The 13,645-nt window shown below is 36.2% G+C and overlaps 1 protein-coding gene and 1 long non-coding RNA gene across 2 annotated transcripts; one reads left to right on the forward strand and one right to left on the reverse strand.

Moving 5' to 3' along the window:
- Positions 1–420: 420 nt before the first annotated feature.
- Positions 421–1,060, reverse strand: LOC145807796 (uncharacterized). Its single transcript, XR_014351184.1, has 2 exons — positions 526–1,060; positions 421–458 (listed from the first exon to the last, which is right to left on the reverse strand). It is a non-coding gene; the product is annotated as an uncharacterized LOC145807796 (long non-coding RNA).
- An 11,171-nt stretch (positions 1,061–12,231) lies between these two features.
- Positions 12,232–13,488, forward strand: LOC145807093 (uncharacterized). Its single transcript, XM_082905020.1, has 2 exons — positions 12,232–13,088; positions 13,194–13,488. The coding sequence occupies exons 1-2, from the start codon at positions 12,232–12,234 to the stop codon at positions 13,486–13,488; spliced, it is 1,152 nt and encodes a 383-aa protein (XP_082761146.1).
- The last annotated feature ends 157 nt before the right edge of the window (positions 13,489–13,645 follow it).

The raw sequence follows: 13,645 nt of genomic DNA on the forward strand, positions 1-13,645 counted from the left end.
AACTGCCGAAACCACGTTCCCACCGAATCACAACCACAAAACCATGCTTAGAACCATGATCATGATGCTGCTGGATGCTACCTTTTTGGCAAAAATATCAAGAATGGCAGCCATACTACCTCCTTTTTAAAACAAACAATATATATATATATATATATATATATATATCTATATATTGAATCTTGGGTTTTAAAAACAATCTCTAATTGTTATCAAATTGGATTGGGTCTCCTCAAATATAATATATAAAAATATATTATACTAAACCAAGCCAAATTAAAACTCTTTTAATAAATCAATTGGGTCCCACACTCCAATAAGGAGGTATACCCAACAATTCTCCCCCTACCGACTTAGGTGGAGACATCAACCATACCCGCCAAAGTTCGACACTTTAAATGTTTGTCCCTCGACAAAGTCTTCGTCAACATATCTGAAATATTATCATCTGTGTGAACCTTTTCGAGTTGTAACAATTTCGAATCTAACACATCACGAATCCAATGGTATATCATCTGTGTGAACCTTTTCGAGTTGTAACAATTTCGAATCTAACACATCACGAATCCAATGGTATCTCACATCAATGTGTTTCGATCTCGAATGAAAAGTAGAATTTTTACTCAAGTGAATAGCACTTTGACTATCACAATAAAGCACATACTTTTCTTGCTTCAAACCCAACTCTTGCAAAAATTTCTTTAACCATAACTCTTCTTTGCAAGCTTCTGTAATAGCAATAAATTCAGCTTCGGTAGTTGAGAGAGCAACACATTTTTGTAATTTAGATTGCCATGCCACAGCTCCCCCTGCAAAAGTCATCAAATACCCCGAAGTAGATTTCCGAGAATCAACATCACCGGCCATGTCAGAATCTGTGAACCCATCAAGCATCGGCTTACCATCTCCAAAACACAAACACACCTTCGAAGTCCCTCGAAGATATCTTAGAATCCATTTTACCGCTGCCCAATGTTCTTTACCCGGATTAGAGAGAAAACGACTCACCACACCAACGGCGTGAGCAATATCCGGCCTTGTACAAACCATGGCGTACATCAAAGAACCAATTGCTGAAGCATAAGGAACTTTCAACATCTCTTCTTTGTCTTTCTCACTTGTAGGACATTGATTCGAACTAAGTTTGAAGTGACCTGCAAGTGGACAACTAACCGGCTTCGCTTTATCCATGTTGAACCTCTCAAGAACTTTCTCAATATATCTTTCTTGAGACAACCAAATCAGCCCCTCTTTGCGATTACGAACAATTTTCATACCAAGAATTTGCTTTGCCGGTCCCAAATCTTTCATAGCAAAAGACTTGCTCAACTCCAATTTCAACCTGTTTATCATGGTAGAATCTTGACCCACAATTAGCATGTCATCAACATAAAGCAAAAAAATAATAAATTTACCATCTGGGAAATTTTTCACAAACACACAATGATCCGAAGTGGTTTTAGAAAAACCATTATTCATCATGAAAGAGTCAAATTTTTTGTACCATTGCCGCGGGGCTTGCTTGAGACCATACAAACTTTTCTTCAATTTGCAAACAAATTTCTCTTTCCCTTTTTCCACAAAGCCTTCCGGTTGCTCCATGTAAATTTCTTCTTCAAGATCACCATGCAGAAATGCGGTCTTCACATCAAGTTGCTCAACTTCAAGGTTCATACTTGCAGCCATGCCAAGTACAACCCGAATAGAAGACATCTTTACAACCGGTGAGAAAATCTCGTCAAAGTCAATACCTTTCTTTTGCCCAAAGCCTTTCACGACAAGACGTGCCTTGTACCTCAGATTCTTGCCATCATTCTTCAATTTGAAGACCCACTTATTTTTCAGAATTTTCCTCCCCTTAGGCAACTTCACTAAATCATAAGTGTGATTTTCAACTAAGGAATTCATCTCCTCTTCCATGGCCTTTTTCCAATCACCTTTCTTTGCATGCTCAATTGCTTCTTGGTAGCTCTCCGGCTCCCCTTGATCAGAAATCAACACAAATTCATTGGGAGGATACTTTCTTGAAGGTTGTCGGTCCCTTGTAGATTTCCTCAACTCAAGTTGTGGTGGTAGTTCTTGAGTTGGATGCTCTTCCTCAATTTCTGGCTCAACTTCATTAGAATTAGCATCATCCTCTACATCTTCAATAGGTGGCTGCACATCTCCCCCGTTTTCATCATCAACTGAAGATGAAGGAGATAAATCCATGTCAATGAGATCACTAGCTTTTGGCTCCGGTTGATCACCTTTGCCAAAGTCTTCAATTGTTTGGTCTTCAAGAAACACAACATCACGGCTTCGAATGACTTTCTTGTCGACCGGATCCCACAATCTATAACCAAATTCATCACGCCCATAGCCAAGAAAAATACATTGTTTTGACTTGCTATCAAGCTTGGACCTCTCATCTTTTGGAATGTGAACAAAAGCTCGGCAACCAAACACTCTCAAGTGCTCATAAGATACATCTTTACCGGTCCAAACTCTTTCTGGAACATCACCATTCAAAGGATAGGAAGGTGACAAATTGATCACGTCAACCGCTGTCTTCAATGCCTCACCCCAAAAGGATCTTGGCAATTTAGCTTGTGAAAGCAAACACCTTGTTCTTTCCACAATGGTGCGGTTCATCCTCTCGGCAACTCCATTTTGTTGAGGAGTCTTCTTAACTGTCTTTTGGTGCCGAATACCTTGACTGCGACAATACTCATCAAATGGCCCAATGTATTCACCACCATTGTCTGATCGGATGCACTTCAATTTCTGCCCTGTTTCTCTTTCAACCATGGCCTGAAAATGCTTAAATACTTCTAGAACTTGATCTTTAGTTTTTAGTAAAAAAGCCCAAACTTTCCTTGAATAATCATCAATGAAAGTAACAAAATAAAGTGCACCACCATGTGTTCTAACTTTTAAAGGACCACAAACATCTGAATGGATCAACTCCAAAACATTTTCTTTTCTAGAAACAACATTTTTATGAAAAGAAACTCTATGTTGTTTACCCGCCAAACAATGAACACAAGTTTTAAGATGTGTACCTTTCAAACCGGGTAGAAGCTCTTTCTTGAACAATACTTGCAGCCCCTTTTCACTCATATGGCCAAGCCGCTTGTGCCATAATTCAGTAGAAGTATCTTCTTCAAGTGCATTGACAACACCTTTACAAATTTTTCCTTGCATCGAATAAAGTGTATGAGTCTTCTTACACTTAGCCACCACCAAGGAGCCCTTTGTGAGCTTCCATATCCCATCACCAAATTTGTTGTTGAAGCCTTCATCATCTAGCTTCCCAGTAGAGATCAAATTGAGGCGAATGTCGGGAACATGCCTCACGTCTTTAAGCAATAACTTGCAGCCCAAATTTGTTTCCAAGCAAACATCACCCATACCAATAATCTTGGACAAACCTTCATTACCCATTCGAACAAAACCATAATCTCCTTCGGTGTAGGTAGTGAAGAAATCAACTCGAGAAGTCACATGAAAAGAAGCACCAGAATCAATCACCCAATTGCTCTCTTGGCCCACAAAATTGATACAATCATCTTCACAAACGACCATGAGATCAGCATTGGTAGTAACTGCCGTTGTGTCTTCTTGCTTCTTGTCCACACCTTTGTCACGCCTTTTCTCCTTATTCTTGAGCTTTCGGCATTCCCGCTTCATGTGCCCTTTCTCATGGCAATAATAGCACTCAATGTCTTTCTTTGAAAAAGAACCATCTTTTGATTTGTCACGGCTTTGATCATGACCATGAGGAGTCTTACTCCTCCCCATTGTTTTGCTTCGGCCTCTCACAACGAATGCTTCCGAATGAGAGGAACCTGCTGATTTTCTTCTAGTTTCTTCATTCAACAGGCTACTAGTGACTTGGCCCATTGTGACAACTCCATCGGGCGCTGAATTACTGACGGTCACAACCAAAGTCTCCCAACTTTCGGGCAAAGAACTAAGTAGCATCAAAGCCTGCAACTCATCATCAAAAATAATTTTCATAGAAGCAAGTTGGTTAACAATACTCTTTATTTCATTCAGATGTTCCGGAATAGGGCTGCCCTCTTTATATTTTAAATTAACCAACTTACGAAACAGAAAAGCTTTATTTGTGGCTGATTTCCTATCATAAAGGCCCTCTAATTTTTTCCATAAATCATGTGCTGAAGTTTCAGTAGCAACATGATGAAACACACTGTCATCAATCCATTGACGGATAACACCAACGGCTTTTCGATTAAGCCTATTCCATTCATCATCTTTCATACCCTCGGGTTTGCCACTATCACCCTCAATGGGTCCATACAAATCTTTACAAAATAATAGGTCCTCCATTTTAGTTTTCCAAGTTACCCAATTGCTTCCATTGAAGCTAGACATACGACCCACATTCCCCTCCATTGATTTACACAAAGAAATAAATCCAAATAAACCGTAAGCTCTGATACCAGTTGTTAGGGAAAATCCGTGATTCCTCACAAGTAAATCAATCAATGGGAATAAAAACTAATGCGGAAAAATTAAATCAAAAGTAACACAAGAATTTTTACGTGGTTCCCTCAATATGAGGTACGTCCACGGGATCGAAATCCGATTCCACTATCAACCAAATAAGTTCCAAACGATTACAAACGAGACACTAATGGTCTCACAAAATCACCCTTAGGTGAATTCCAAATAATCACAAATAAACAAAAAGAGGAAAGACCTCACCAAATAGATGAACCAAAATCTTCTGAATCAGAGTTGAAGAAGACCCAAAATAACAATCCAAATCAACTTCACCAAAAACTGCCGAAACCACGTTCCCACCGAATCACAACCACAAAACCATGCTTAGAACCATGATCATGATGCTGCTGGATGCTACCTTTTTGGCAAAAATATCAAGAATGGCAGCCGTACTACCTCCTTTTTAAAACAAACAATATATATATATATATATATATATATATATATATATATATATATATATATATATATATATATTGAATCTTGGGTTTTAAAAACAATCTCTAATTGTTATCAAATTGGATTGGGTCTCCTCAAATATAATATATAAAAATATATTATACTAAACCAAGCCAAATTAAAACTCTTGTAATAAAGCAATTGGGTCCCACACTCCAATAAGGAGGTATACCCAACAAATCATAATTTATCAAATGGTCAAAAATTTCAAGTACACATGTCGTAATGTTATTGAAAAAAATATATTGAAAAGTTTAAAATTTAAGTATGAACTTCAAATTAATAAATTTGATGTACAACTTCACTTTGACTATCAAAAAAAAATAAAATAATGGTGTACATCTATCTATTGGGAGTGCGGCTCACATCTCACTAATTTTAAACTTATATCATACACTCACTTTTGGAATAAACTTTTATGGTTCATTGCATTTTTTAGGTTAAAACATAGTCCATGAGCTATAGACTGGTCCAACATTTGATACATTTTTTTAAAATATAAATATACTTCGATATTGATATAATAGATACTTTATTTTTTTTAGATTTAAATTGATTATTATAAAATATTCTACTAATCGGCCAATCAATTTTTCTTAATTAGGTCTAGGGTTGGAGTTAAAACATGACCCATGATATAGCTGGATCAACTTTGGATAAATTTTCATAAATAAACATACCCTAATATTCATGTAAAAAAAATTGACTCGAATTAGATTTTCGAGACTCATTTTTAGTATTTTAATCTAATATTAAAATCTCCAAACTAGTTCACACCAGTCAAAAACTGATAAATTATTATATAATTTATACATAATGTTTAAATTTATTATTATCAAATTTTTTTACTAATTAACTTATCAATTTTTTAAATTAAGTGTAATTTCAGGACTAGAATATGATTTATAATTTAAGATGGTTCTATATTAGATGATTTTTTTGTATATAAATATACATAACTATTCATTTCACAGTGTTAACGTAAGTATATAACTTTTTACCTAAGTTCAAATTTTTTAATAAATATGCATAAAATATATTCATATGTTCATATTTTTAATTATAAAAAATACTCACAAATATTTGTTTACCAATTTAATAAATAAATAGATTAAATGATTCAAGACAAATTTTAATGATTTTTGGTGAAGGTCACATTGGCATAAATATTGAATCAACTAACTTTTAGGTCACTTTTAATGTTTAATCCAACTCTAATATCACAAGTCAATTCTAATTCATTCTCACGTAAGAGTTATAACATAAGACAATTTATAATTTTGAATAAACAAAATTTTAAGTCTTACAAAACAAGAAAAAAATTAGTATATTAACAAATGTAATTTGCTACTATCATATTATAAATTAAAATTACAAAACTTATAAAACAAAATGTATTTATATTTTATCGTAAATATAACGTTTGTAATTTATTCTAATATTTTTACTAATTAAATTAGGAAAAATTATTTATAAGTCCTATTAGAGAGACTTATGCTACATATAGTCCTACTAAAAAACTTATATTCTTATAAGTCTTGTGGGAAGTTTGTTGACACATTTACCCTCAATATTAGTTGTTAATATCATAAATAATAGTAAAACCATATATAGGAAATTGAACGTTTCTATAGATCATATCTATATAAACGTAACGTAACGCGACACCTACATAAACGTAACGTGACACCTATGATCTATGGCAACATTCAATTTCCTAATTGAATGTTGTCATAGATCATATCTAGATAAACGTAACGTAACGTGACACCTACATAAACGTAACTTGACACCTATGATTTATGGTAACATTGAATGTTACCATAGATCATATTTATATGAAACGTAACGTGACACCAACATAAACCAGCAACATTTTCACATTCAATTTAAAAAATTAAAAACTCATTAAGTTTGCGAAACGTAACGTGACACGTTACGTTACGTGTATGTAGGTGTCACGTTACGTTTATGTATGTGTCACGTTACGTTACATTTATATAGGTGTCACATTACGTTATGTTTATGTAAGATCTTGTGAAATACATTTCTATCTAAATAGGACTTAAGACTCTATAAGAAATTACACAGGACTTAGCCTACCATAAGTGTCTGAAAAATGACTTATAAATAAATCTCCCATTAAATTATGACATGTATTTTTTATTAAGAACTTAGAACACATTTAGTGACATCGGAATAAAAACCTTATCTTATGTGTAACTCTGATAAAAATGATTACAATTTAAATAATTATACATCATTTTATTACATATTTTAAATAAATTTTATATTGTTATTTAAATTTAAAAACTAATTTTGGATTATTTATTTATACACGCGCATAGAATGAGTAATATGCTAGTAACACTACTATATTAAATATGAGTATAAGATTTCTCGTTGGTCTCTCACCAACTCAGGGGGTGCTAGCAAATGATAGGATGAGTTAGACGGTGCCAACCTCGTTGGGATGATTTAGCTCATTATGATGCTTTTGCACCTCCCTTTTTCTTTATTGATGTAATTCGCTCTGTACTTGGTACTTGTTTATTCCATCAATAAAGTTCTTTTTTTTTTTGCCGATCAAAAAAAAAATAAAAATGAGTATAAGATTTACTTTATATAAGTGAAACAACTCACTTTTCATTCTTTTCCCAATGTGGGAGTTTTATTTTTATATGGTTAAATGAAAGCTAGCCAATAGAGATTTTCTTAATTATTTAAAATTAAGAAAATTAGATATTGAAACTCTTACAAGACTCCTCACTAAAAATCCCTTTTGCTTATATAATATATAAATAATATTGGAAGCTTGTCTTTCCAACCCTTTTCGATGCCTCCACCACCACACCGCCACCAGCCATCTTCCTGCCTCTATGGATCCACCCTTACCAGATTTGCCTCTGACCACCGGTGTTAGCGTCCCCCTCTCCCTCTTTCCATTCTTCTAGATTTGATGTTTGTCTTGCGCCCAAACTTTTACCCTCGCGCTCAAAACTTTAAGATCTGTATTAGTTTAGAGGGAGTTTTATTAGTTTTTTGTCTTTGAACATGGATCTTGGTTAGTTGGTTTGTTATGAAATGTTTTCATGTGTTGCTTTTCTCATGTGAAATTGTTCTGATAAGTTTTTGTGCAAGATCTTGGGTTTTGTCACGGAATTGTCAAAGGAAGAGATTGTTAAAAATTTTAATCCTACACTTTTGTTGCATCAAAATTTGTTTTGGCAAATTGCATGACAAAACAATTTCATTTGTTATTTTGGTCTTTCATTTATTTTGTTTTTTCTCATTACACTCTTGGTCTTTCAAGTTGTGGATGTTTCATGCTCAATCAAGATACAAGTCAATTTTGATGGTGGCGCCTGGTTCAAAGATTATGTGGTCAATTGATTATTGGTTTTACAAATTTTAGATATAATCAATTTGAGATTTTATGGAGCAAATTTTCAAAACATGCCTCAAAGATGAATCTTGATCTTTCTTGAAATAAACACTTGAGATTTTTGTTGGAAAAAGTTGACAAATATCTTGAGCTGATGTTGCATGTTGAAAACAATCAATTTGAAACCATCTTTCTTGAGCTAATAAAATTGAAGTTTTTAGAAAAGTTTTGGTCATAGATTTGATAGCTATCATGTGAGCAAAAGAAAGGTTGTAGGGTGGCTATTTGTCTGCTGGATAGGATGGCAAAGCGTGGGAAAAATCATGGCTCAAAATGTGGAAGAAAATATGCAAAAGATGAAGCAAAAAAGTCTGAAAAAACTGCTGCATGCATGCTTAATCATGCCTTCGAATAAGACAATCAACCCCGTGGTCTTCACAATCGTGCCCGCGACCAGGCCACGTCCAGGCCACGACCAAATCATTCTCCTAGAAGTTTTTTCTGCATCCCGCGAAGGAGGCTCGCTCCCGCAAAAGACATGGTCATGCCCGCGACTTAGAGGACCACAGCCGCGATGTACTGTTGGCCCAGGCCTATTTAAGGCATGCTAGGCTGATTCATTTTGGCATCTCTTACAACCCTTTTATGAGCATTTTCTTCAAAGCTCTTCTAAGTATCTTTTTTAATCTTTTGAGAGATCATTTTTATAAGTGAAATACATTTTTGTAAAGAGATTTTGTTAAGTGTTTGAGAGTGAACTTTGTAGTGAGGATTACTTGTAATGCTCTCATTTGCTTGATTATTCTTAAGACTATAGGAGCTTCAAAGCTAATCATCAAGCTGTAATAAGTTTTCGCATATTTCCAAAAGTTAACCCTCTCGATAGATTCCAAGATTGTAGACTTCGGTAGATTCCGGAGTCATTGGCGTCGTAGCGATTCGACAACTGTTATAGAGATCCAGTAAAGGAAGAAGTATGACTCGTAAGTTGAACAAACGTGTGAGCCTAGATTAACCTTTGTAGGATATCTCTTGTACTATTTTCTTTCATAGTGGATTGTTCGCTTAGCTGAGGACCCATGGGTTTTCATCACAAGTTGGTGGATTCTAATTGTGATTTTTTCAAGTAAAAAATATTTTGTGTCATGGTTTTATTTTCGCTCTTTCTCTCTCTCATCTACATTGATCATGGTGGTATAATTTTTAATTGGATTACCTAAATCGATAATCACTTGTCACGAGATAAATCTAGATTTTTGAAAACATTGTTAGATAAAATTAGATTTTTCAATTTGGTTTCACATCTTCTCACAATCTGAAGATCGACGTTGTTTAACGCGTTCGTTTCACGCTAGGTGACCACCTCAACCTCAATATTCCATCTTGACCAGCGAAAGTGGGGTCTTCAAATTTCAAGTTGACAGTTACAGTGTAATAAAGCTTTAGATGCGTTTGGGAACTTGGATATCTAGTTGTTTTTGGTTTGCTTTTTTATTTTTATTTTTATTATTTGTTGTAATAATCTTCCTTGTGTGGAGGTTATGTCCCTCAATCAATCCATCAACCTGGAGTGTAGAGGTATTATCTACCCAGTAAGGGTATGTGAGGACCAAATTATAATTTATAAGGCAGCGTGTGATTCATGTGTATCCCAATCCGATCATTGGAAGAACGGCGAGAAATGCTCCTCAATGGGGGCTCAAGCTGATCAGCTTCTAGACAAAAATAGCAGGCATAAGGAAGAAGAAGATGATGTGGAGGTACAGGTGGATGAGGCCTTACGCAGCAGGTGTGATGTGGCTGGGGTGGGTCAAAACTTACCACCCACTGCTGAGGCTGAGTTGGATGGGGGAGGATAGGTTGAAGGATGTCTCTCTGGTGGATGAATCAGAAATGAGGCAGGAAGGGTCAGAGGAAGGTGGCGTATGCGAAAGGGACTCTGCTGAATTGGGGATGAGTTCCAAGCATTGTGATGATGATGTTGTCAGTCGTGGGGTTGATGGTATTGTCTACACCCTTGGTTTTATGAAAAGTATTAGTGGTTCAGCTGGCAATAGGGCTGGAATTTAACTCGAAGTGGACCTGAATAGGGCCCAAACGAGGCCTGGGCTAAATGGGTCGGTCCTAAGAGCTGTTGGGCTTGTTGAAGTTGGGAGTAGTAAATCACAAACCTTTTATTCAACCCAATTACAAGAAACTGTCATGTGTCCACAGACGAAAGCTCAACTGAAGACGAAAGGCAAACAACAAATAAAATCATCTATGCAGAAGAAGTAGCCGAAAAGGAAGATGGGGGTAACCGGGAAAGTAAGGGAAGCTCCTCTGAATTTGCGGAAGGGAGCGGTCTTTAGGTTGGCCGTAGCTGCCATCTCGCTTTCAATGGCGAGTAGTAACAGTAGAGGTCGGCTTTTGAGGTCAGAGGCAGAAGCATCTATTCAAATCGGTAAAGTCCTTGGACTTGATTGCCAAGGACAAGAAGAAGAGGTGATCAGCAAGCTGGCAGCACTTGAAGCTCAAGATTTGCAGAGAATTCGGGATAAGGAATGGGATGCCAATTGAGTTCGATACTCAGCTGTTATAGAGTATGATTTGTTATGCTCATGAAGATACAATCTTGGAATGTAAGGGGTATTGGTAGACCCGAAAAATGGAGGAAGCTAAAAAAAATTCTTGCAGAGAGGAAAGTGGATATTGTGCCTGTTTGGCAGAACTTAAAAGCAGCTTATTTCAGTTTTCAGCTTAATTTAAACTATTTTGATGAGTTTGGTTTAGCTTATAGCTTATAGCTTTTTGAAAGTCAGAAATCAGCTTATTCTTTGAGTAGGGCAGGAGATGCTTAATTTATAAGTCAGAAATCAGCTTATGTTCATAGTTATAAGCTATAAGCCAAGGTTTTAAAAAGCGGCCGCAACCGTTACGTAACGCCGTTACGTAACGGTTTTGGCGGTTACCGCCACCCGTTACGGCCGCTTTTGCAGTGTGATTGAGATTCACAGGTGTGTCGGCCGCAGCGACTGCCATAGCGGTCGTAACAGGCCGTTACGGCTGTTACAACACCGTTACGTAACGGTTCCAAACTGTTTCTTCCGAAAAAACACACAAAAAAAAAGAGCTAAAAATGGGGGAAGAGGGATAGAGAGAAGAGAGAAGATAAAGAGAGAAAATGGAGGAACAAGAGATAGAGAGAGGGAAGATAAAGAACATGTTATTAATTTGTTGAAACTGTAAGACCTATGCTATTCTATTCAGCTGCTATCACTAAACCATTTTGTTTGTGTGTGTCTATCTATATATTGTTTGAAAATAATAATAATAATAGTAATAAGTGTGGTCATTATCTATTTGGCTTGGTTAAAATATGTATATATATATATATATATTTAGGCTCTTATTTATTCTCTTACTTTTGTCATTGTTTATCTTATATATGATAGTTACTGATTGATTTTTTGTATAATATAAAGTCATTAATTGTTAAAATAAAATATAAAAAACTCAGTTTATAGCGATTTAAAAATATGAAATATATTGCATCATACTTAAAAATTTTCAAAAATTGATCAATATTTATTTTTAACCCAATAAATATGATCATGGAAAAAAAATATGCGTATCGGTAAGTTTTTTTCAAATTGTGCGAAAATAAAAAAATTCACGGTTCCGGTTACCGCAACCGTTACACTACGGCCTTTACACCCCGCAACCGCAACCGCGTCACCGCCACCGTTACGGCGACCGCAACCGCTTTTCAGAACCTTGCTATAAGCTGTTTAGGCATAAGGTATAAGTACTTTCCCACAGCTCTACCAAACAGGGCCATTGTTCTTCTACAAGAAACAAAGAAGTCTGGAATTGACTCTGTCTTGGTTTGGTCAATGTGGCCTGGGGATAATTTTGAATTTATGGCAGTTGATGCGATTGGAAGGGCTAGAGGTCTGCTATGCATTTGGAACCCGGAGGTGTTCCAGTTGAAGGCTTGTGGTAGTAATCGCAATTTCATCTTGCTCTCAGGTACACTGTTTTCTAGCTTTAAATGTGTTATAATTAATGTATATGGTCCTAATGAGGTGTCTACAAGAAAAGAGCTTTGGGATTCTTTAGTCAGATTGAAATCTAGTTTTTTGGGGCCATGGTGCATGGGGGGTGATTTTAATGAAATTAAGAGTATTTCAGAAAGAATTGGGTGCTCAAGGAGGGATAGGGGGATGAGAGATTTCAACAGTATGATTGAGCAACTAGAGTTAATAGATATGCCTATGCTTGGGAGAAAGTTTACCTGGTGCAATTCTCAAGCTAGTGAGAAATGGAGTAGAATTGATCGTTTTTTGCTCACTCACGAATGGGTACAGAATTTTAATTTCAAATTGTGGGGTCTCCCTAGAATGTGGTCTGACCACTGCCCTATCATCTTAATGGAAGATGAAAGGGACTGGGGGCCCAAGCCTTTTAGATTCCTCAATGCCTGGCTTTTACATCCTAATTTCCTAGCATTTGCCAAGCAAAGTTGGTCAGAATTTGCAGTGGAAGGCTGGGCAGGTTATAAATGTCTTATGAAGCTTAAAGCTCTGAAACAGGCATTAAAACAGTGGAATGTCATGGTGTTTGGAAAGATTGAGCCAAAGCTAAAGAGTGCTGAAGACGAGGCCCATAACCTTGATTTGTTAGCTAAGGAAAGACCCCTTCTTGAAGAAGAATTGTTCAAGCACAAGAAGGTCAGGGGTGAAGTGTGGAGGTTAAGTAAAATGTTGGAATGGATCTGATTGCAAAAATCTAGAGTGAATTGGGCATCTAAAGGGGATAAAAATACAAGTTACTTTCACATGTTGGCATGCAATAGAAATAACCGGAATTCCCTCTGCTCAATATTAGCTAATGGTGTAATGATTGAGGATCTTATGGAACTGAGAGCTGAAGTTCAGGCACATTTCATGGGGCTCTTCGCTGAAGCTTGGAAAGTTAGGCCCAAATTGTCTGGCCCATTTCCGAGTATTGGTGGAGTGCAAGCTATGGAACAATTGGAGGCAGAATTTTCAGAGGAGGAAATCAAAAATGTCATTAGGAGTTATGATAGTAATAAGGCTCCTGGGCTGATGGTTTTAACATGTCATTCTTTAAGAAATGCTGGAAAATAGTGAGAATGGATGTGCTCCAGTTCATGAGGGAATTTCATCAGAATGCAAGTCTTGTTGGGGGGATTAATAGCTCTTTTATAGCCCTAATTCCTAAAGTTCAAAGTCCTTCTTGCTTGAATGAGTATAGGCCTATCAGTCTGATTGGCTCCTTGTATAA

The sequence above is a fragment of the Camellia sinensis genome, chromosome 14 (assembly GCF_055761805.1).
Source record: "Camellia sinensis isolate YWXY chromosome 14, ASM5576180v1, whole genome shotgun sequence".
In the NCBI taxonomy this organism is placed as follows: domain Eukaryota; kingdom Viridiplantae; phylum Streptophyta; class Magnoliopsida; order Ericales; family Theaceae; genus Camellia; species Camellia sinensis.